Source organism: Patagioenas fasciata, chromosome 5, assembly GCF_037038585.1.
Source record: "Patagioenas fasciata isolate bPatFas1 chromosome 5, bPatFas1.hap1, whole genome shotgun sequence".
Classification (NCBI taxonomy): Eukaryota; Metazoa; Chordata; class Aves; order Columbiformes; family Columbidae; genus Patagioenas; species Patagioenas fasciata.
The window spans coordinates 42418254-42443993 of record NC_092524.1 but is presented as its reverse complement, the minus strand read 5'-3'; the positions used below and the strand labels follow the sequence as shown (position 1 = coordinate 42443993).

The following is a 25740-nucleotide window of genomic DNA, read 5'->3' as shown; positions in this document are numbered from 1 at the left end:
AATGCTTGGAAACCAAAAGACATGAAGCCATTGGGGGAGAAAAGCCTGAAGCAAAAGGGCACATTACATTTTTTTAAATCAAAATAATAGATTGCTATTCGATAATGTTAGGTAGTCCTGTGAAGTAACCATAATTTGAACCTATTATCCAGAACCCATTATTTTTTACATTCATATATGAAAAAATAAATATACCAAGTTTTTCCGTGTCTCTTGGCCTAGGAAGAAAAATCCTGGTTAACCGGAAGTAAGAAAAAGTATATCATGTAAAAAAAACCCCACAGATCAGTGAGAATAAAACAACAAAAAGAATGGTTCCCTACCCATTACTTCCCACTGTGTGAACTTTTGACATATCAGCAAACTCTTCCTTTCGCTTGCTACTACTGTTGTACTGTTCACTGTACAGCTTTAAGGACATCTGTTCAACAGCATCTCTTTGTGCTTCCAGATAGCATAGCTGAACCTCAGCCTAGAATAAGAAAACAAAGAGGAAAAAAAACACAACAGAATTTAGGTTTGTCTTTTCGTTGTTTTTTTGTTTTGGTTTGGTTTTTTTTACATTCAGAAAGAATTCATTTAAAACAAATACTTTTGGACTGCAACAATTTTAACCAAATGATTCACATCATCATTTTTCTCCTTGCATGACAGTCAAAAAGGTTGAACCATTAATTCAGATAAAAGTACAGTGCATTCCCAAATGCTAGAACTGAACTATTTAGGTCTCTATCAGAGAATGTTCCATTTATTCCATGGGCTGTATACCCAATCAAATGCTGCATGAATATGTCTAGGCTTGAATGAAAAAGATGTTAGAAATCACACATAATGACAGCACAGGTAGATAAATAAAATTACATTTCTTCCTGGCTTCAAGACTGACATCGTTAACACATTGCCTGTGCTTCATAATTTATGAAAGCCATATTGCTACAGGTATTTTTTGTTTTAAATAGTAAGTGCAAGCAAAACCAAGCTAATCAGTATTATTCAGATTCTGTTTTTTCATATCTGGCATCCACTGCTTACTCAGCAATTTTGATTGCATGAAAAAGGCAGTAAGTGAGATTTGCTGTTTTCTATCAGACTCTGTGCCTGGCCAGAAGAATGTTGAATAATATTTGGCATTATAGCTCATTGAATAGACACTTTATTTATTGCAGCTGTGGTGATCAGTTTGATTCTGAGGCTCAGAGAACCAGATGATAAAATCTGCTGTTTGCCACACTTGCCCCTAGGAACAGGACAAAGAACAGAGGGTAGAGTCAGTTCAAAAGCACTTTGGGACCAATATGCTATTGTTTTCTTTTAACATGCTTCACCAAAAGAAAAATGCATTGCAAATTGTGATAATGTTTCAAAAACTGCTACATTTGTGTAACTACCTACTCTGTATTTCCCTTAGGAAGAGAAATTTTGTATGAGGACTCTTGCATTTTCTACTGCAGAAGGCAGGGCAGTGAAGAGTTTGCTTGGCTACTGACAGCACGACAGGGTTACCAATCTATGGAACAGCAGCTGTAAAGAGAAAGCAGTGAAAGGGCAAGAGAGGAGAAGGGAATTTGCAAAATCTAGGAAAAATGTAGGCAAGTGAGGAGAAACTGGCACTGAAGAATGTCAGTAGGGAAAGTCTGAAGGAAGGCTGGAATGTCTTATGCGTATGGTAATAACGGTTAGGTATATTTGCTTATGCCTTGCCTTGGTGCAATTTTTCCCTAAGTAATAATGTGGCTGATTTGGAAATTCCGTTTCCTTCTAAAATTTCTCTTTCAAACATTTACAGTTTTCTCTCTCAGTTCCTTCTGGCAGTGAGATTTTTTATATTTGGCAGTAAATCCCGATATGTTTTGGAGAAATTAATACAAACAACAAAAAATACTAGCAATTTTCCAAGGATATAGAAGATAAAAATTCCAAGTATACCATGCAGGTCTTGTAGTGTGCACATAAATGAAATACAAGGCTTTCATACCTAGTCTAAAATAGTGGAAAATTAAACCACACAGGGTTACCAATGAATAAACATTACCTGAATACAAGACTAACTAGTTGAGACTGTCCAGTCATAATAAAATATTAAGGTTTGAGAAAGCTACAAAACATATTCCTTCAGGAATGATCATTAAAACTGCTGTTTATATAACTCAGAAATTATGAAAAGAAGCAAATAAACAAACGATCACCTTCCTCTTCCCCTTTCATCTGCAGGTACATTTTCCTTCAAGTTGATAAATAATCCCCTCCCATAGTATACAGGGCTTCCTGATCAAATTTCTTTTTTGGAAGGATTTTTCATTAGTAAGAATAATCTTCCAGCTGAGTATTTTGTACTGTCCACATAAGTCTATGTATTTGTTCTTTGAATTTATTCTTACCAGAAAGCAGTTACTCACTGATAGTTTTTATTTTGATTATGGTGACCTGACACTTTCAGTGTAAAGCCATTTTGTGGGTGACCAGTAGCTTTCTAAAACAATTATATTATCAATCAAAGTTTTCCATTATTTTTTTAAGCCTAGAGGTGAAATTTCGCGGCAAACTTCAAGCAGATAGTTTCCCTGATTTTCAGGATGGGATTGGAAATCAAGATGAGTAATTCTTGCTTTTTTCCTATGCATTTTGGGTGCTTTTGTTTGTTTTTTACTTAGCTGTTGTCAAAATTATGTTTACAGCCCCCTGCTCCCTCCCTGCTCCAGTACTCCAAAAGGAGAGGATTCAAATGTAGCCTAAACTCTGGAACCTCAAACATATGAATTAAAACTATATGAACATGTTATATCCCAAACAGCACAACTATCCCCATACTTGAGATACACTTTTTTTTTTTCTGCATTTTCTAATTTCCTCTTCATATTTTTTTTTTAAATAAGAAACAGGAAAAATAAAGCAAGCAGCTTTTCATAGATCTCTTGTTCTCTCTTCACTCGTGAAAATATTTGTAAATAGGCAAATGCATATACATATACTGTATATGAAAAATGAGAGAAGAAAAAGGAGCATTAAATCAAATAGTGGGGGAAAGGAAAAACAGGGTGGCAAAGGTAAGTAAATATATGGAGAAGAATGAATGAGAATCCACTGTTTCTTCCTCACAACTATAAGGCCCTCTTGTACTGAGGATTATGAAGTCCATCAATATCACACGCTATGAATCCTGAATACAAGCAATTGTGCCTCAGTTCTTGTACCTCAGAAACATGATCCCTCTATAAATCAACTATTTTTTGTTTTAAACCCAATTTCTGTCTTCAACTTTTGCGAATACTTTCAGCAACTCGAACTCGGGCAGTGCAATTTCAGATGGATCTCTCTGATTTCTTTTCTGTATGAATTCATCTATCTCACTGTTGTACTTAAGCATTTTTTGTCCCTGTTCTACTGATATGAACTGCAAATCCAAAGAGGTTTTGAAGACCTGGAGTAGGTATTGATCAGTTTAACTCTCAAAAACCTACATTCTGCAGAAGCTGAACGAACAGGCACAAGGCACAATCTAGAAAACAGTACACAGCACAGACACGCAATAAATCGAATGCAGTTTATTTTCAACTCCATATCTTGAGTGATAATGACGGACAAGTTTTGCAGTATTCTGGCAGAACAAAGTAGCAACTTTATTAATTGCTAATCAAACAAAGAAAAGCTATTTACTTTACCTTCTAGCTTATTTTAAGCGAGCATTTTCAGACTGTCTCACATACACTTTCTTGTTACTTAACACAACTATAAGAACTTAATCTTTACCACAAACACACCTCTATGGACATGGATATCCAGCAAATCCTGAGTAAGTCTACTGAGATATGCATCATCCCAAATATATATAATAGAAATTGGGTGGGAAGCAATCATTCCTTTACTCTTAGTGCCCCATCTTAGAAATGGAATTCAGGGTGGTTTTGGTTTTATGCTTTGTGAGGGTTTTGTTTGATTGTTGTTTTGTTTTGTTGTTGTTGTGTGGTTTTTGTTTGGTTGGTTTTGTTGTTTGTTTGTTTGTTGTTTGTTTGTTTTTTTCCCAAGAGAATATGGCAAGTCAGAATCAGTGAAAAACTGAACATGGAAAAAAATGTCAAGGAATAATACACAGCAGTTGTTTTCCACTTTATGTCCTCTTCTAAGTGAGCATTTTTGCAGTAAAAACACAATAAAGATGTTGATGACTGGCTGCACACTTCTGCAGATTCTCTGACAGTCACTGTCCTAGCAGGATGGTATGACTTTACAATATTCTATTGTAAATTAAACTGAGATATTTCCAATAATCAAATGACAAAATGCTCTAATTTTCCTGAGCCTGGAGGATCCAATCTCTGAACAAGACTATGAAAAAACAGTAATCTCTGGGGAAAAACAGTGAAAAAATTCCTTACCAGTGCCAAATATTCAGTTCTAGTGATCGATTAATAATGGTAAATATTTTCAAGGCTATTGTCAGAAAGCTCATTTTCTAAAAAACGAGACCTTACAAATAAACTGAAAGAGCCTGTGGCGCAAAATCTGTTCCTTAAGACTGGCTTTGCATGACAACATAGAATGTCCTTTACTATACAGATAACTCTATAACATGAAGGGGTAATCAGTGACAATAGAAATCAATAAAAATACATTGTATTTCTTGTTAGACCTACATGTTAGAATGACCTTACTCTGAAGTGGAGAAAGACAACACAGGGGATAATGGCTGTTACTGTGGGATGAAGGAGATTGAAAAGTTATATAGTATACAGAGTGTCAAATGAGAGACTCAGAATTTACACCAATGTAAATTGGAGATGAGAACTCAGCGCTAGTGTCGTTCTGCTGCAAAAATATGTTTTATTGGAATGTACTAGAATAAATATCACTGAACTGGTCTTGAAAATAAAGTATTTTCAGACACTCTTTCCTAGGAGCACAAGTCTTTTCTTATGAACTATGATACTGAAAGCAAACTACTCTGTGTTTTAAGTATACAAATTGTATATATTCAGTTGAATTTGATTTATGAAAGTATCCTATCTTGCATTATCCTTTCTCTACAGTGTTGTAGAAAAGCTAAACCACCACTACATCAGATTGTAATTACTACAGAATTCCATGTAAAATACAGATGTAGTTCAGTTCCTCTGCCATTAGTTGAACTTAAACTACATAAAAACATTGTCTCTCAAATTAAAGCACAAATTTCAGTTTCTGCCAAACAAGGAGGTGGTCAGATGGCATTTTGTAACATGTAGACTTAGAATGCTCACCTATACATGTATTTTATTGAAGTGTAAACTCAGCTGCACCATTCTAAAAGGATGCATGTCCCAGCTTGGCACTCTTTGTATCTTTGTAATTGGTAAATTTCTTGAGAGAGAAAACTTGGAGTAATTTCTTACCAGAATTAAGTTGATCACAGTAGCATTCATATGGTCACATCCATGCCCTCAAACATTTTTTGTTGCTTTCTGTCACAGTTTTCCGCCTATTTCTCCACATTATAAAGTTGTGGAGAAGGTTTTATCACAGGACATGAAACAGACCCTGGCTTTGTCACAGATGCAGCTACTGAATAAAAGTATGTTCAGTACTACACAGCTCAAGCTATCTTCCATGGAGATGTAGCTTACAGAAAGAGTTCTTTGGCAGGCAAAGACCCTATACAGACAAACCTGATCATCCACCACTCCGTTCCCACAGCCAGACAACAAGTCTTCTCCTGCTGAAAAGACTTAGGATAGAAGCAGTACTTCCAGTAAGGCATCCCAGCATTTTAAATGTCATTGTGTGACAGAATCATAGAATCATTTAGGTTGGAAAAGACCCTTAAGATCATGAAGTCCACCACTAGGCAGCATTAGCCTTCTTGGACTTCAAGTGACTTCTTGGAAGTACTACTTCTACTCTAAGGACAGACTTTTGTTATTGTTGCTGAAGCAGGATGGTAACTTCCCCCCCACCCTCGCTTAATGAAAATGGGAATCTTGCTGTAGTTCACTTCTTTCTTATTCTGTTACCCTTCCTGCTTTTGGTTCCCCTGCCTCTTCCATTCTTCATTTTGCACACTCTCTTTGGGCCTGAATCAGATTAAAAAATAATCCTCTATCTTAAAATGTGTTCACTGAGAACTGAACATTTGATAGTCCTATTACAAAGGACACCTTGTGTTTTGATCATACAAGAAATTAATTCTATTAATCAGGGCAAGCTTGTTACCAGTCAAAATCTTAGCAAAGTGTTTTTATCATCATAAATCTCAGAAATGCTTTTATATTGGTAATAACTTTATCACTTTAGTTTTCAGTGTACTAAAATGACCACAACGACATGAAACCACCACATAGAATGAGTAAAATTACAAGGCAACAAAATTCTCACTTATTAAGTTACTTAAACACATCCTAGTGTTTAAGTAAGAGCAGTAACAGCATAGTGAATCTTAAGCCTGTCCACAAGAGCCATAAAATAAAATTTTAGATAGAGTAGGGCTGTGTCATAGCGAGCAGAATTTCAGGCAATTCCCAGAGCCATCAGAAATAACAGGGCGGGGGGAAAAAGCGAGTAAATAACAGCAATACCTCTTTGCAGGGTTTCCCTTGGCTTTCAGAAATACATAGGTTTTTGCTGTTCTGTTATAAAGATTAGGAACATGACCTGTGACTTCAGGACTGTGGAGAGCAAATGCAATCAGTAGCGTGGCCTCAGCAGCAGTGTCTGACCAAATACATGGAAGTGTCCTGATCATGCTGTTAATTTAAAATCTGGACCTCTGGTGTCTAATTCCTGCCTGTCCCCTGTCTTTAGTTCTGTTCAGTGTAATATTAAATACAATACAAGAGTGTGGCATGCCCTGTGCAGCAAACAGATCTCTGCTATGTACCCTGAGAAGTTCCTTGTATCACAAATACTAAAAAGCATTGAAGAAAACTATGAAAGGACTAACCCCTCCAGAGACTTTCAAGACTGTGAATAGTTTCTAACAACAGTATCCCAAAAACGTGAGGTGAAAAAGAGTCCTTGTGAGAACGGGAATTGGACAATGACCAGTATCTTTTACCAATTTTCTTGTCTTGCAAGGGTGCATCTCCAGCCTGCAGAACAAGAGGGTGACAGGCAGGACACAAAAGAAGGGTTTGTAATAATCGTGGCTGGGGAGGGAACAGAATTGCTCTGAAAACAGAAAGGGTTGGGAGAGGGATCTGTGAGTTCTGGCTGACAAAAGGTTGACCATGAGTCAACAATGTGCCCTTGTGGTCAAGAAGGCCAAAGGTATCCCGGGGTACATTATGGAGAGTGTGACCAGAAGGTCAAGGCAGCTTATCCTCTCCCTCTACTCTGCCCTGGTGAGGCCACATCTGGAGTACTGGGTCCAGTTCTGGGCTCCCCAGTTTAAGAAGGATAAAGAATTAATGGAGAGAGTCCAGTGGAGAGCTACAAAGATGATTAGGGGTCTGGAGCACCTTTCTTATGAGGAAAGACTGAGAGAGCTGGGTTTGTTCAGCCTGGAGAAGAAAAGGCTGAGAGGGGATCTTATCAATGCTTAGAAATATCTCAAGGGCGGGCATCAAAAGGATGGGACCAGACTCCTTTCAGTGGTGCCCAAAGATAGGATGAGGATCAACAGGCACAGACTGAAGTATAGGAGGTTCCACCTGAATATGAGGAGAAACTTCCTTACCTTGAGGGTGACAGAGCCCTGGAACAGGCTGCCCAGAGAAGTTGTGGAGTCTCCTTCTCTGGAGACATTCTAAACCTGCCTGTACGCGTTCCTGTGCAATCTATTCTAGGTGAACCTGCTTTAGCAGGTGGGTTGGACTAGATGATCTCCGGGGATCCCTTCCAACTCTAACCTTTCTGTGATTCTGTGACAGAACAGTGTTTGCTAAAACCAGGGAGAACACACAAATTAAGAAGGATGCAGATCCGGCCGAACCCATAACATAACAGCGTACATTTCATCAAAACTGCCACATGCCTTTTAGACCCTTTGGTGACAACTCTCCACCTGCCACAAGAACTGTAAGCCAAAACAGTCCCATTCTTGCAAGCCCAGAAGAATTTGTCCTATTAAAGTAGCAATTCATCATCACATCCTTCTGTCTTGGTTTCTTCCTTGTCTGGCAGAGAAAAAACTTTATTACAGGAGGTTACAAGACAGACATGTTGTACTTAAACAGAAAGTTGAACACCTTTCTGGCCAGCCTCAAGATTCCCAAGTAGTCAAGAAGAGGAAAGACTAGTCAGACACAGAAAGTCTTTTCTCAATGTGCTAAAATGGTAAGCTTAATCTTACTTAATTAAAACCTCCACTATTTGCACACTTCTGATTGTTCCTAACATCCTCTCTGTTTGCACTTTTAGAGGAATGAAGTGGCTTAAAAAGAGATTGTTAAAGAGTCTGCCTGTCATCCAAAGCACTGGTATTTCCAAAAGTCATGTTCAGCTAAAAGGCCTGTGTACCAAACCACATGGACAGGTGGTATACCCAGCTCGATCTGCCCTTAAGGTCAAAGGTCCCAGTGTTTAGAATTCAGGACAGCACATGTGCGCAAGAGACATTCCAGAGTGATGGTGCACATTCCTCCACCCCCATCTCTGCAGTAAACTGACACGTACATTTCTATTTGAAAATAACAAGGGAAGGTAGGTCTTGCAAACCAATACTTCCTAAGGAAAACTACCCAAAACATTGCAGGAAGGTATGACTGAGCTAATATAAAAATGTTATGGCCTCTTGCTTGGAAATTTTTCATGGAGATCTACTTTCTGCATGTTTTGGAGAAATATGTTTTCTCATCGTCAGGAGATGCACAGCCTTATAGTGAAGTGAAATCTGATGACTTGTAGAAAGTGGCTTCCAAGTAATCTGAATTTATGATATTGAAAAATGTCATTTGGAAGTAAATATAAGGTAATTATTTACTTCTTTAAACTTGCGCTGTATGAATCTGAAGTTACTTTGGTAATGCATCTTGACTTTTAATTAATTTTACCACACTCTAACAGTATTCCTGGTTTATGTTTTGATATCTTTTCATGAACAGAGATTTTTTAATAATTCTGTTATTTATACTGAAAGGAACCTACATAACATGTAGAAATTACTAGTAAGACGATGCCATTGTTACAGGAAAATGTAATTTGATTTTTATTTTCTGTAAGATTACATCATTTGTGAGCATGTTACATAGTAATTATTCTAAGTAGTATGTAAACAGCTTGATTTTCTTTCTGAGTAGCTCCATTTTAAACTTCTATGTGCTTGAGAAATGTTTTATATTTATTAACCTAATCATTAGAAATGTATATATACGTTTAAGAACTAGTTCCAAAATTTCTTATACGTATCAACTCACAAAATTGCAGAAGTTTTGAGATAAAGTCTCCTTTTGATTCATTATTTTGAGCCAATTAGTTTGAGAGGCTCAACAGTGTCAAACGTTTTCAAGTCCAAACTCCCAGATTGAGTGTATCTCAAAGATTCTCACTGAATGCGTATTTGACTTATTCTGAAATTGAAGCAGATTCTTTCCATGCCTAGACAGTGATATATATCACCCCTAGAGATGGAAATGTTTTCTTACTGTACAATGGAAGTGGTTTGGTTTTGCATTTTGTTTGTTTGTTTGTTTTAAAATTAAGATCATGTTTTCTCCTCCTTTTTTCAACAACTTTTTAGATATTGATCTAATAATGATATAAAATTGTGCAAATATGAACACGAGACGCTGTCTCCACTGCAAGATTAAGTAACAATATGCAGACTGTGAAGAAGGATAAAAATTACATGTTACTTAATTTATTTAATAGCGGCAGAGAAATGAAGGCTATGTATTTTTATCTGCGCATTATTTTTCCTATCTATAGATATGTGTGAGATATATTTGGATTTTGAGGAAAATTAGTAACAGAAGATTCAAAAAATTATTCTGAGAAATTTTAAAAAAATATTATTAGTAAAAATATTAGTAATTCTTGCAGCAATAGCAAAACATATAGCTTAATATGTTTATTTTTACAACTGCCTTGCCATGTATAAAAAGCAGGCATAGACGGCTGCGCCTTTGAGTTTATTTATGATCCTCAGATTAGGAGCCTCTTGAAGCACCTGACACCTACTGAGGTAGAGGGAACTGTAAAAAGATAACTGTTTTATACATAAAATATTTGCATTGCTGAGAGGTCAGCTTTGCCACTGCTGACTTCATTGCAATTTGCATACTATTAAAGCATTACCCAAAATGTTTGTAAAATTTAATTTTAAAGCTATGCTGTTAAATATGTTTGCTGAATCATAAGCACCGAGGACATTTGGGAAATTTGTTAACCCTTTGACTGTTACAATATTTCTGTCTCACGTTTCATTTTTATTTAACCCCCCCACAAACACACACTTACTATTTTATTCTTCCATTTTATGGCAATGGATCTCATTTTTATGCAAGCTGAGATACTTAAAAACCTCCCACTATGCTGCAAGAGTACAGTAATGGTGATAACTTCCCCTTCTATTCTCAATATATTTAAGTTTGTTAAAAATGTCACTAACTTATTTATTTACTTTTTGCTGGGGGCTGAGATTCAATTATACTCCTATAGACAAGAGGTGATGGTTATGATTTTCTACTTCACTCTAATACAGGCTTTCTCATTAAATCTCACAGCTCAGTAATCACAGTCATCACATTTGTGTTTCAGTGCTGCATTCATGCTCACATTCTCTTCCCCTGGATCTCCTTCCTGCTTCCCCTACCCCCTCCCCCAAGATCTTTATTTACTCCCTGGCAGAAACCGCAAAATTAAAGATGTAGAATGTGCAGATACAATCTTTGCTTGCTTTGCTCTGCCAGACTAGCACTTCACTCTAGAAGACACTTACTTTGGGAAGTACTGATATTAACTCAGTTACCATAGTATGTGAACTACCATTTCCCTTTGAAGTACCATAGAAAAGTTGTCCTTAGATGAAAATGGAAAGGATGGAGTAAAGCAGGAGCAACAAGAATTACTTTACATACTAATAACAACAATTTAGCTATCAAAACAGTACAGAACAAGCATGCCTTTATACTATTCTTTAAAAAAATTTAGTTTCCTAGGGTTCTAATAGTCTTTTCCTATGGCTCAGGAATGCACAGTAGCACTCAGCCCAGCGCCTGTATCCTTATTTCAAAGAGAATCATTCAAATCGACATCCACCCTGTCAAGAATCCTGACTTTGAGCTGCTAATGCAGAATAAAAATCAATATAAATTTTGATCATTTGATGAATATTTACTTCTTTCTTTGGAGCCTAGGGATTTAGAACTGAAAACTGCTGAATCAAGTCATTTTATTTTTTTGTGTTTGTGCCAACACCAATTTACTACCCTCCTGAAAGTTCCTGAACAAGATGTCTCATGTGGCATACATGTTGGTTTTTCCTGTCAATCATAACTGCATGCCAGTAGGGAACCATAAACATTTTCCTTTCATTCTCTTAGTTCTCTAAAAAGGAATATTTTGATTACTTCCCTGGAAAAGGTAAACTTGTCTTATATAGACATACTGTAGAATGCTCATGTATATTTTTCTAGGACAGCTGCTGCGCCTAAATTGATACTATCTATGAAACATTTCCTTTTCAGTATGAGTTGCTTCATACAAAGAAATAGTTTACAATCACTGCAAACAAAGCTTAGTAACACAAAACAGATAAAGATCTTTATTGACATTGTCACTTCTCCTATATATTTTCTGAAAAACTGCCCGAAAATTTTGACCAATATAATTTGTACCCAATGTTTGTGAAAATGAAGATAGCAGGAGATAAATAGATCCCACAAGTGAGCAATTAAGATGTGATTCTAGTTTGCATTTCATCTAAAAAGAAATGTACCTTCAATCTTAATAAAATGAGCTTCTAAAAACTGTATATGTAAAGCTCCTATGTTTCCATAGTGATTGGGGGGGGAGGAGAGAGGGGCAGAGAGAAAAGAAAAAAAAAGATGCTTCTAAATTTGAAAAAGACCTAGATTAGTTTAACAAGAACTGTAAGTGCAGCAATTTTCATCTTGCCAAAATTTTTTATATATGACTCAGTGGCAGACGGGTTTTATCCTAAGGAGCAATTTTGTTGGTCTCTTATAAATTAAATAAAGTGGCAGCAGCTGTCTTTCAGAAGGCTGATATAGACTTGTATAGTCATATGATATTATGTAGACAGATGTTTTAAATAAAATAAAATATTTAGATTGCTAGATACCTTGCTAGATACAAAGGCAATTATATGATGTCTTTGTTAAATTAAATTTCTCATTCTTCTGAGAAGAAAAAAAGGGAATTTTTCTGGAAACTGTACCAACAGGAAATGATTGCATATCTAAAACAGCTGGAGACTGTAAATAATATAAATTTACTTGAAAATAAAAATGCTGAATGCCTCTAGAGACATGCAGCAACATGCAGTAAAAACAGATGTGATAGAAAATTATTTTTAAAAACCTCAGTTTACATATAGATATAAAAGATTAAGATATGATCCACTCCTGTAGAGAGATTGTTCAAGGCTAAGACAAAGTAAGAGAACAATTAAAGCCCTAAAATATAACAAAAGTAACATCCCTTTTCTAACAATAAAAACTTTTTTTTTTTTTTTTTTTTTGCATGAATGCTACCTTTTCAGAAACATTTCAGACACCTGGCTCTGACAAGGATTCCAATGTGATAAGACTCTATTTCATTACCAAGACAAAAGTTAGTGAAACCTTTTATCTCAGCACTTGAGGTAGATTTTGATTCACATCCCTGTTATATGTGTCAAAGCTCCAAAAATAACTTTAAAATAAAAGCCAGTATCTAGAACTCCAAAACTTTAGATACTGTATTTTGGAAGGCTTTCCACAGTGTAAAACAGAATTTTGCCAGAGTAAAGACTCCACAATTTGGTCTTATGTGAACTCTTTAAAAAATAGACCACACATTCTAGCCCATGACTGTCTAATGTGACTCAACCTATTTGCTCGCTCCATTTCTGTTGAAAATGCCACAGTATAGCAGACTGCATTCTACGTACTTACAGCTGTTTTACTCTTCCCCGTGAGCTCTGTTACAAATTTGTCATGACTCCAGGCCCAAACCGGCGCAGCTGATTTGGCTAAAGCACCTAAGGTCTGCACTTACAAAGCAAACATTCTGGGAGGAGCACAAACACCAAAATGTAAGAACAAGAATTTTACAGGTATACCTTCCAAATCACCATTCACAAAAATCTGTCAAAATGTTCTTGTTCCCTGATAAAATGAAAGTGTAGAATTGCTTGTTTGGGATACTTTTTATGTAATATTATTTTGTAACTCGAACAATGCATTGAACTTTTTTCTCTCATATCTAACACAAACACCCCAGCTAAATAAAACCAAACCAAGCATACTCAAGATATTGGAAGTGTTATATTATAGTCCCTATACAGCAAGAGAAATAAATGGTGTTAAAGATTCCTTTCAGTAAGCTTCAGGTTGGATTGCTTTCATTTTTTCCAATAGCCTTAATTGGCTAAGTGCCTTTGGGCCAACTAATACCCAGAGAGACCTAAACTCAGTAATCTTGTAAATACAGTGATTTCAACAGATTTTCATCAAAGACATGGCCATTACACAAGATACTGCCTGTTTGGTGCTGTATTATTTCTCATTTAGAATGAGATTTATTGTTACAGTATTCTGTGCTATCAAGAATCCAACAAACAGGAGACATTTGGCTATTTTTACTTAACTTTAGACAGGCATTTAAATGGATACGAACAAAGGTTTTAATTTCACAAGGAAAGGATCTGAAGCAGACTGAGAATAGCAAAATCACCCCCTCAAAATGTAGATGTCCAAAGATTATACATATGTGTAACAAATTACACTACACAACTGCATAATTTAATATTTTTCCTTCAAACAATATCGGGAAGTTTAACTGAAATGACAATAACATATCACAGTATAGTATGCATACCTGCTGCATCTTTTTATTTTAACATCTGACCAGTTAAAATGTGACTTTTCTACAGCTGAAATAAGATGCATATTGACACAAGGAATCTGAAGTTCAATTACTACAAAAAATATCTGTCAAGGGAAATCTTTAATTAGAAGATGAACATTTACAGAAACCATAAATAAGACAATACTTTGTGGTCATAGTGGACATGTATAAAACATTATCCTGTTAAAGAAGTTGAGTGTTACTACATGGGCATGCTGGGCACTCAGATTATGAGAGACCTTAATCTGCTTCCAGAGACAAAAAAAAATATGGGTTCTAAACCATCTAATGACTTTACAACATGATGTGGGACACAGGCTCCTTAGAAGTGAAAACAGCAACAAAAACCATTATACACTGATTAATCTAGACCCAGGAGAGGTCACAAACTGATAACTCATGAGTCAAGGGTTGTTAAAATATTTTACAACAAATATTTTAAATGCAGTTTGGTAAAAGGGTTTTATTCTAATTCCCTAAATAGATTGATTGATACTGTAAAGTTGTTTTTTTTTTCCTTTGTCATATAATTAACTAAAATGGAGACATTAAGCCCATGTGTTACAGTAGAACATTACAGCTTTTATTAATAGGCCCAGGCAATCAATTACATAGTCAGCACCCACTGTAGTGGAATGGTCCAAGGCCTAAGGACATTTTTAGCAGGAAAATCTATAGGCACAGGTGAGAGATTGTGATAACACAGCCACAGGCTAAGCTTGTGCTCCAAGTTCTCCTTGCTCAGCATGGTTGAAAACTGACTCTCTAGCGCTCTGTTTTCACAGAGGCCACACAGCAATTATGTTTGGAGATACTTTTGCATCACACATACTAACAAAATTTGGAGCCTACCACAGAAGCCTACATCGATTCTTCAACTGTGTGTCCAAACCAGCAAGTTAGCACACTTTTTTTGGATCTTGGTTTCGTTATAACTGAACCATCAATCTCTTATTGGAGTAGGCTCAGATTAAAAGTTCAAGTCTTGGAGCTATCAGAAATAATTACCACAGAAAGTTGTATGGTAGTAGGACATTACAATCTTGTTTATGGAGCTTAGGTAGAATTTCCAATCAGCATGATTGCATCTATTTCTAGTGCTTTGTTAATCGCTTCCTGAAGCTGCTCATTAAAAGCTGCTATGTCAACACGTAATGCTGTGGTGGCTGAAAGAGAGATTGGGAATACAATCACATCTCTTGGCTTGGCTGAGAAGTGCACTGCAACACAGTGCACTTTATCACAAATGCTGCTTTCCCATTTGATAAAATGCCTTACCATGTCACGGAACAGTGGTCATTTATTTCAGAGGAACAAGCTGAATCTTCACCATTAAACACTGGATGTGAGAAAACATCATTCTATTTTTGTCTCCCTCAACAATAGAATTGCAGTGAGACCCCAGTACAGCAATTTAACGTCTCTCTTACAACAGCCACAGAAGTGATCACAGCCCTAGACAATAATCGCCTGCCAATACCATAGTACTTACCTACCAACTGTGAAAGCTCTCACAGCCCTAGTCAATAATTGAACCAACCAATTCCACTGTGCTGCATGTGATTGGTGATATTATCCCTTTAAGTGTGTTATTTAAGTTTGCAATGCTGTTAATTGAAACCCTACTAGATGCAAATCAAAAGTTTCAGCCTTAATTGAGATATTTTGAAAATTGAACCCATTGCTTCAGGCAGGTGCTACATGAGATTCCATTAATATAGGTAATTAACATTAGCCTCTGCTTTAATTAACATGCACACTTTAATTAGTAAAGCATTAACCAACATTAAAAAATCTGATCTTCATGCACCACAAAAACTGTGAAGTTATGTCTATGTTATTTTTTCCAAGACTGTAAATCATACAACATTATCAATTATTTTTTCTTTAAATATATCAAGAGATTTTAAAAATAGAAATATACATATATATATATATATATATATATATATATATATAAAATGTGCATCCTTCTTTAACTTGACATTTAAAATGGTGGGAAAGGTTTCTTAAAATACCTAAAATATGAAGAAAGCTCACATAATAGTTTGAAAATTCTGTCTAAAATTTATAAATATGTACATTTATATATTTGTGTGTGCATATCTAAATAGTTGCTTTGTAAATGAAAATACATCAGTTGTAATCAGATCCACTGCTCACTGTTAATTCTATGGCAGAGACCAAGACAGTATCTTCCAGCGTCAGCATTTAAGAAACGAATGCCCTGTGAGCAGTACTACCTTTGCTTCCCATCATGCTTGTTTTAACACATACCATTTTAACATGCTGCTTCCCAGAGCAAGTAAGCCTATGACCGCAAACACGTTTGCAAACATGACCTGAGCATCTTCTTGAGTTTGCTCAGAGCCTTATACGACATCCTCAAGAACTAGCCTGCTGCTCCAAAACTTTTTGTCCTAGCGTGTCACAAAGCCCACCACTGAGCATCACCACCTCTGGGAGCTGAAGTCACTGGGGAGCTACAGTGATATAACTGAGCTCGTTCAAGATCAGCCTTTCTGCGCAGCAGGTCCCATTTACAGTTGTACAAGGTTTGTGAGAAAGGGAACTTGAACAAGTGCAGTTACACTAATGCTTTCAAAAGAAATACAAGTATATTTATTTGATACAGGTAAAGTCTCTGTGATTCTGTACTGTTTTATCATCTGGAGTTAAAATTCTTATTTAGAAGCAGAGTATCTTCCCAGGCATAGCTAACATAAGAAGCTCCATCTAAGTCTATGAAATTAAATGGTGCAGACCTCCAGCTTAAAAATCTTTCTTCAAATAAAATTTAACAGTGGTATCTTTCAAAATTCATTTCCAAACAATGTAGAGATACCTTCATGTTCCTAATCTTTTCCTTCTCTTATGCATTTACTCATATCCTGATCCTGACAGCTTTGCTTTAAATATGGTAAGTTACATTTTTACAAGCTCATTATTACCACAAAAAAAGATTTCTGATCCATTCACTTTATTTTCTGTGTTTCCTTTCTCAATATCTAGAACTGGAACATTTATTAGTTATTGTTACAAAATTTTCATTATAAGATGCTGGATGTGTTGGTTTGAATAATACAGCCAGCTGAAACCTAGATCTATTTCTACAATTTCTGCAGAGTTTGAACCCCCACTGCATTTGGCAGTAAAAGGAATGGATGAGGTTAGAGGATTATATACTCTATTCATATTGCATCCAAATATCTGCAGATCTCAAAGACAGCATGTCCATGTGCAGAGAAAAGAGTATGTCCTTTCTGAAGCTCCTAGAGGTACCACATCAATGTCACATCAGGGTTCTGTTTGTTTCTTTTTGTTAAATGGGAGACAACTTTCATGAAAGAAACATGAAGACAAAAAATGCTTTAAAACTGGAAAGATTCACTTAATCAATTTTAAGCATTTTTTCTCCATGGGAGTTAAACACACACAAACACATCTCAAAAGTAAGGCTCTCCAGGCACTGAATCTACAATGCTTCCAGCTATAAAAACAAAACAAAACAAAACAAAAAACAAAACAAACAAAACAAAACAAACAAACAAACAAACAAACAAACCAAAAAAAAACCACACTAGATCTCTGGTGTAATTTGCCAGATTTTGTGGGATTCTGCAGGGCACATTGTGGAATTTTGACAGTTCTCCCTGAAAATGAAAGAACACTACAGCAAAAGAATACTTTGGTGAATACTTTTCATGGCATACTGTTCAATTCACTGTGGTTTATATCCTGCAAAACCACAGCTAGACTGAAACCAACATAAACAGTCAAAAACTGTCCTGACTTGTATCTGAGTGACCCATAGAGATCAGGTAACACTGTTTTCTGTAAAACAATGTAACAATACTTTTAAAATAGTGATTTTCACAATACAGAGCTCTTTGAGTTCTGTGCATATTCAGATTTCTATGCAATACTGAAAGAATCCACTTTTTTTTTTTTTGTCTTATTTATTCTACTTTAACTACATATTTTCTTCCCATAGGAAGTAATAAATAAACAAGCATAAAATATGTACAGGAAGTGCTTAAAAAATTCCCAGTAGTATCTTGAGAAACAAAGTAGTCTCATCCTGAGGTGGAAAACCACACAATGATCAACACCACAGAAGCGCCTGCTTCTCTGTAGAAAGTGCAATAATTCTGCAAAGGCCACTTCCTCTATAGTCCCACCAGAAAATCATCCTCAGGTCATAATTGAAACATAATGAAATACCTGGCTCTACCTATCAATCACTCTTTCATCTCCAGAGGAATCCTCCCTATTGTTGGGCAATGGGAACAATATAAGGATACAATGAGAAGCTCCAAATTTGATTGCAGTAATCTTCTGCAAATGTTGTTGGGTTTGGGTGGCAGAGAGTTTCTGATTGCTTTCACATCTGGCTGTGCTACCTACATGAGCCTGAAGTCAGGGTGAAGGATTTTAGAAATGCCATACTCTTCATTAGTCCTGATACCACAAAGTTAAAATAGACATGCTTCTCTTTTAATAAGAAACTAAATAACTGGCCCAGAAATTCTGCCATATTAAAATGAGTTCTTCATTCATCTATGCCACCATTTCTGAGTTTCCTTATGTAAACTTGGTCAGAGTCTTGTTAAAAATGAATGGTTTAGAAGAGTCCTAAAATAGTAAAAACACGTCATACAATAATATAAACAAGCAACTTCCAAATCTGCTAAACCCCTCAGTTTTAAAATATGAAAAATGACTTCTCAAACTGGTCAGTGTAGTAGGTATGATCTTCTTCTTCTTCATTGCAGTGTTTTTCATAAGTAAACAATTGTGTAAAAGAAGTTTCAGGACTTCCAGTAACACAATTATAAACATACAGGGAGTGAAGTGCAATGAAGTGCATTGCATTCATGACATTCTGAAAGGTCTTTTTTTTTTTTTTTTCCCCCTGGTGAGATCTACCATTCAAAATCTTCTAGTACATCTAGCAAAATAGGCTAAACCTAGAAAATGTATTCTCTCAAGGTCAATGGCAATTTTCTTATTATTTCAAGCAAACAAAATATGCTTTTACAAACCATGTGACTATATATATATATATATATATATAAAAACATATATAAGCTCATAATTTCAAAGATATGGAATTCTGACACCAATATCCTACGTATTTTTAGGATAGGGATGCATACTGCAGTGTAACTATCATGATATTGGGTGGCAAGCAAAGAAAAGTTTGAAAGCGAGTGCAGAGGAGTCAACGTTTTTCAGCAGTTACAGGACAAACTGAATTTTACTTATCTAAGAATAATGTAGCTCTCCCTTTTATCTTGAGGAAAACAGGACAATATTGCTTCTCCAAGAGGGTTGCAGGAAGGAAGGGCTGGGGACACCAAATCTCTCGTTCACTGAGGAAAGTGGATTTTGTCTTCCCGTACTGGCTGCCCCTTCTTCCACACCAACTTTTTCATTTGCAGCTCAAGTTTCCCATGACTTTGCCACAGACAACTGCAGACAGCAGAGTCACAGCTACCACAGACAACTGCCTGCCTTGCACTGTGCTGAGAGCCATCCCTTGAGCTTTCTGTTCTTTTTCAGGCTCTAACCAATGGTCTAATAAAAGATATTAAACTTTGCCTCCCTTGTCTTTAGCTCATCACTTGTCCTTACACATTGAAGATATGAGCAGTCTTGCACCATATAGAGTTTGACATGTTCTGAAGCACTACTTTAAATACACCTGGAACACTTCTGTAGTTACTAAGAACAAAATGTGTGTGATACACAGCACCTGATGTCCTTCTGCTAAGAACAATGACTTAGGCTACGAAAATACATAGCTAACATCTTGTACGAACTGGAATGATAAGTATTACTTTTGTCTTGTGGAGATTTGTGAGTAATTTGGCAAATGTGACTTACAAAAGCCACAACAAATATGAGGATGAAATTTGCTAAACCAGTTTTGAAAACCTGTGTTTTATTTTTCTATGTTTAAAATGCCATAATATAAAAGACACTAGAACATTAGAAACAGTTACTCTGATAGGCACTATATAGTACACAACACATCATTTACAGAGCCACTTTTTTTTTTTTTTTTTTTTTAAGATAGTGGAAAAGTGCACCTTAGTGTGTTCCCAAATGGCAGTGTATACTTTCAGTGTGAGATCTTAATTCAACTTTTTCAACTTGATGTAATCTATTTCTAATTACATAAAATCAACCCTGAACTTAAAAACCTACCATAAAGTAGGAACAGTCCACTTAAAAGTTGATTTTTTCCTGTGCTTGCATGGTTGTCCTGGAATCCTGGAAAGAGTATTTCTTTCTCTGTTGATCTTCCTGCTTGCCAATCCTGCCATTCACTGTTTGTGTCTCTGGCAGATCTTTTGTTCACCACTTGATTTGCTGTCCTAATGAGACATTACCAGGAGCATGGGAAGTTTCCTGCCATACTCACAGACAGCCCTTTCTGTTTCCATTTTCCTTCTTACACATGGAATGATAACAACAGCCTTAAAAATCCTCTGTAATCAAGTTATATATTTTTCTTCACTACATATAAAAATGAAGAACCTCAATATTTCTCATCAATTAATATGGCTACATTTTTGTTTAGTTTGTTTAATTACTAATAATTTCCTAATAAAGTTCAAGCACAGTACAGTATCTTCATTCAAGGAGGAGACCTTCTATAATAAGTGGAAACACCTCAGGATTCATTTGCATTTTGTGTCTCTTTGGACAAAAAATGGAAAAGAAATCACAGAAACTTAGCAGAAACTCTGGAGAAAAATTAAAGATAGGTAAGTTTTGATCATGTATTTCTTCTTGCCCATTGACATACATAACAGAAAATGGTAGAGAACAGGTTAAACAGTCTAAAAGGATTTTAACCTTAAATTTGACAGAAGCTAAATGGCTGTGACATTGGGTTCTTCTACTTTATTCCAGCTAGTAATCCACCTTCAAAGTTCCTGTCAGGTAAATGACCTTGTATTTCATTAACTGATAATTAAATGGATTTATTCCACTAACGGTTTTAATTAAAATGCTAGAAATATTGATTACCCCTCTCATCCTTATTCCCCCAGATGAAAAAAAGGTTTTAGGAATGTTTATTTAGAGAAGACAGAGAATTAAATTAGATTGAATCTCTATGAGACCTGAAGACTGGTTCTTTCATTTCTGCTGCTCAAGCAGAAAAAGGTTTCAATTTTTTGATGTTTGATTAATTATTTTGAAATCCATTTATGCTTACCTTGGTGTTTAATTAAAAATGTCATTTTTAGCATAATTTAATTGGCTATCTGTGGAAGACTAACTTCGAACTTTTTTTTTTTTTTTTAATTTGGGGTAAAAGAAACTTTTTACTTATTTACTTTTGCTGTAAAAGTATCATCTCATGAATGAAGAACTAAGAAGGGTTGGAGCTTAAATGGATTTTCTACATTTGAATATGAGAATATATATGCTTATGAGTAATGCAGCTTTGTTTGGCTGTACACTTGAATCTATTACCAGTCATTTAGAATCTCTAATCTAACAAATATGGAGTGTGTGCCTCCAAATATGTTGGATTTATTGTTACTGACGTTAACCAAACTCTCATAGTGTGTCCAGAAATGCTTTCATTATGGGCTGTGATCCTTTTGCAAATGATTTAATATACAGTACATAGTAGAGAAGGAAAAAAAAAAAAAAAAACAAACATTTAGTACCATTTATAATCAGAAAACAAATATTAGAAAGGAACACTAATTTTAAATATTAATTGAAAATTTATCTACTTCATTTTGCTCATATAAGCATATGTATTTTACTGCTTTCATACCCTATTGTCTTACTATCTAAAATTTTCCTTCCACATGAGTCACTACTCCACTGAAGAATCAATTTTTTTTCTTATGTATGGAGTTTTAAATCAAACTGGTTTGTATTTTTTCAATACCAAATAAGGATATGCTGTGCTCTTATAAAGAATACATTTTCTTTCCACTTGCTAGCTCTAAAACATTTGATCTAGAATATTTTATATGGAAAGTGCCCATACTTAGATAATAAAAACACAAAACCAATAACTAAAGCCCTAATTCTGTAAAACACATTCTTAACTTCAGGCACATAATCTGTCCCACTGAAGGGCAACAGGATTACTCCCATGGTTACCACTACAAGTTGTGGACTTGCTTAAAGGTTTTTGTGACTCAAGACCTTCACACCCACATATTTGTTTCTTTTGTGCTATTTACTTGTGAATTGAATGCTACATAAATATGGGTTCAAAAATATCCCTGTTATGGAAAGACCAATTGCAGTAGGTTATTTCGTTTCTAGTCTGAAAAAGAAGAAAGCTCTTCTCTGTAGACAGATATGACGCTGGACTCTCAGGCTTGTTAAAACCACATTAAGGATCTATTTTATGCAGTCAGTATAATTTATATTTCTCCCCTCTTTCTTCAAGTGTTTAATGAAGAAAAATTTCATAGCCTGATTCAAAGCCCAGTGAATCAATGAAAATATCCTTAATCAAAATATTTGTCTCCAGAACTCTATTTCTTTAATTTTAAAATGTCATGTGAGCCTGAACTACAGTTAGGTGACCGTGGTTTGTGTACAGTCATGAGTCATTTAAGGATGAGGTGGCTTAAAGGTCTTTCCAATGATTTACTGTCTAAAAGTTAACCTTGCTTTTTAACAAATAACTCCAAAAAGCAAGTGGGGAAAAAAAAATAAAATTGCAAACGAGCTTGTGCATTTGTGAGCTGCAGAAGATTTAATTTGAGGGGTTAAAGAAGATGAATTGTGCCTCGCAATGCTGCCCATCTGAAGCCAGTGGAAGTTCCACTCCCCATTGTTCTCTTTGTTACATTTCCAAAGTGCTGCACGTGGTTTTACTCATCCAGCTTTCCATGACGTTCATGACAGTCCAGGAGCCAGCACAGCAAGTCAGGCTCCTTCCCGCAAACATGAACTCCTGCAGGAATGTTACTCAGATCCCACTCTTTCCGAATTTGCGGCAGCCACTCCAGTGATTGCTGTTTTCTGGAATTATAGGTTTGAGGGGTAAGGCTGTTTAAGGGAAGGCAGAGTTGGCGCTGTTCCAGTGAAGGCAGCAAGGCCTGACAAATCTTTCAGTCAAGATTCTGCTGCTTTGACATACCCAATGCCACAGTAGATTCCTGTCACCTTTCAGAGAAGGACTAAAGAACTTGGTCAGAGCATTTTACTTCTGAGTTACTCTTTTATTGCTGCTTTCATCTTCATTACTGTGAATGTGAGGAAATAGTGTATTATGTTCTTTTCATCTAATTTTCTGCTATTGAGTTGCTTAATATTTAACAGGATCTTTTTGCCTTATTTAGTTACATTTTCTATTTTATTGTGCAAATTTATTAAATTACAGAAGAACCTTTGACCATGTGGTGCCTATAAACTAAAATTCTGACAGTGATGACCTATTGGGTGCTTTCCATGTCTACTTTCAATGATGATTTCCAAGAAAAATGTGAAACAAAAAAAGTCACTGTATGTTAGTAACTTGGATGTCCGTGGACAAGAGGACTGAAAACATGTGGAAGCTTTCCAACAAAGAGTAATCACTATTGAAAAAAGAATAAATTACACAAGCAAATCCATGTGAAAACACTGCCTTTACTATTGGTACCATTGGGAGCAACTGGATTGGTTTGTTTTCAGAGACATGTAAAATAATTTTTAAAGATACACATGGCATAGGTTTTACTGCCCTTTTTCCTGAATTTTGAGAAAATAGCCAAGATGAATAACTTCATTTTTAACACTGATATATGACACATTTTAACCTGTCTACATACAAAACTAGTGCTGTTAACAACTGCAACTTTCTTCAAGTATGCTATGAATCACTGTATTCCTTTTCCCTTTTTTCATGCACCATTGCCACTATCTTACCTTCAGCAGTTTTGCTAGATTTCAATGAAGATGGAACCAGAGGGCACACATTAGAATTTTATATCAGTTCAAGAAGGGGAGAGAAGAAAGACATATGAAGCTAGAATGACATTCATTGAAGGTTCCCTAGGGAAGATAACACATGTTTTTGTCTTTCACCTGCTAGGCATGCTAAATCAGTGCAATGATAAGCTAATTTATGAAATATATTTCATTGAAACCTGGACATCTTTACTGTTGCTACTTTGGATTTTCAGAAATAAAGATACCTAATTTAAAATTGTTAAAAGACCGGTTTTCTTACGTAACGCTTACAAGATATGTTCACTGGGACTCTGGATTTCAGTGCATAAACATTTCAAAAGCAGTTAGGATTAGGCAAAAGTTAAAATTTACACTCACAGCTCCTTTGAAAAAGGAGTAGCTTGCTTTCAAAACCAAAAGGGGATTGTACTCTATTTTTAAAAAAATGTACTGAAACAAAACCACAGTAGCAGTAAGAACGGTGAAAGTGTGTCTTACCAAAACAGTGCCTCAGCCACCTTCCATAAGATATGTGTAGCAACCCAATACTGAGCAGTTCATTCCTTATCAAGGCACAAAGGCTGCCTTTTGTTCCTCACAGAGCCCAACACATAGAAGCTGAGTCTTCAGGAGAGACCTTCAGGCTACCTGTGTTCAGGGATTGCACACTAGAAGATTTTAAGACTTCTTCATTTCAATTATGGGAAAATTATTATATTGCTGTTAATGAAACACAATGCCAATGTAAAGCTTTACAATTTACTTCACAAATGTTGTGATACTTCTGTGTCATGTTTTTTTTTGTTGTGGTGGGGGGGTATTTTTGGTTTTGGTTTGTTTTAAACACACAAAGAATTTAGAGACAGTCCATGATGCAGATGTATACATACAATTCAAAAAGCGTGTACTAATGAGGTTAAATTTTATAAAGTAACATAGCCATCTTAGAGATAATTGTGTTGAATTTTAACAGTTTCATGATCAGGCACAGATGTGAGTATAATATCAAAGAGGATTTAATGCTTACAACAGTTATATCTCATAATTTATTCTATTTATAATTTTGGTGGTGCATTGACAATTATCTTTTCATTATTTTTTTTAAATAAATAATAATCAAAGCAAAGATTTTAAAGGAAAAAATATATCTCAAATACTGGGCACAGGGGTCTTACATACTCTTCTGTTTGTACTACTAGGATTTTAATATTTCTTGCTCTGGCAGGAAAAAAAAAAAAAAAAAAAAAGGTTGGAGAAATTGGAAGATCCAGCAGCTTAACCACCACTGATAAATACAGTTATCTTCACTACCTCCAAAACCTTTATCTTTAATCTGCCCTTCAACTTCAGGGTTTGTTGGCCCCAGCAGAGAGTGGAACTTTAGACTCATGTTTAAGCATTTCACTGAATTTGTGCCACAGTCTTACAGTCTTCTTCTGAACATTTATGCAAGATGTAGGAGAAATGTGTCAGCTAAAGTTACCTGTTCATTGTGGGGGATGAATGAAATCTCTTTTGCTCAGTCAAATTTCCCTGGGTGTTTCCGCATCTTTTTTGACATGCTCTCCACACTGCAACACTTTCTTTTCACTGACAATTCATTTTCAAGTATTCAAGACTTAGTTGTACCCATACTAACTATACCCATAAATCAAGCAAGAGCATATTTCTCACCAAGTTTTGGGTTTTGTAAATTCTTCTGTATTGATTTAATACCTTTTGAAATGGTTGAACTATATCACTCCGAATTTTTACCCTGCTCAGTTCATCTTCCTCTGTGAGAACTTGTCAGAGACCGAGTTTCTGTAAATGATATTTTCAACTCCTGCAGTC

The 25740-nt window shown here is 35.7% G+C and overlaps 1 protein-coding gene across 4 annotated transcripts in view; it reads right to left on the bottom strand.

The window, feature by feature from the left end:
- The window catches only part of AKAP6 (A-kinase anchoring protein 6), a 286646-nt gene that overhangs the window by 89547 nt on the left and 171359 nt on the right, over nt 1-25740 (bottom strand). For all 4 annotated transcript variants that reach the window (XM_071809385.1, XM_065838655.2, XM_065838656.2 and 1 more), the window contains one exon: nt 324-472. In XM_071809385.1, coding sequence (XP_071665486.1) covers nt 324-472 — 149 coding nt within the window. The remainder of the gene's footprint in view (nt 1-323; nt 473-25740) is intronic.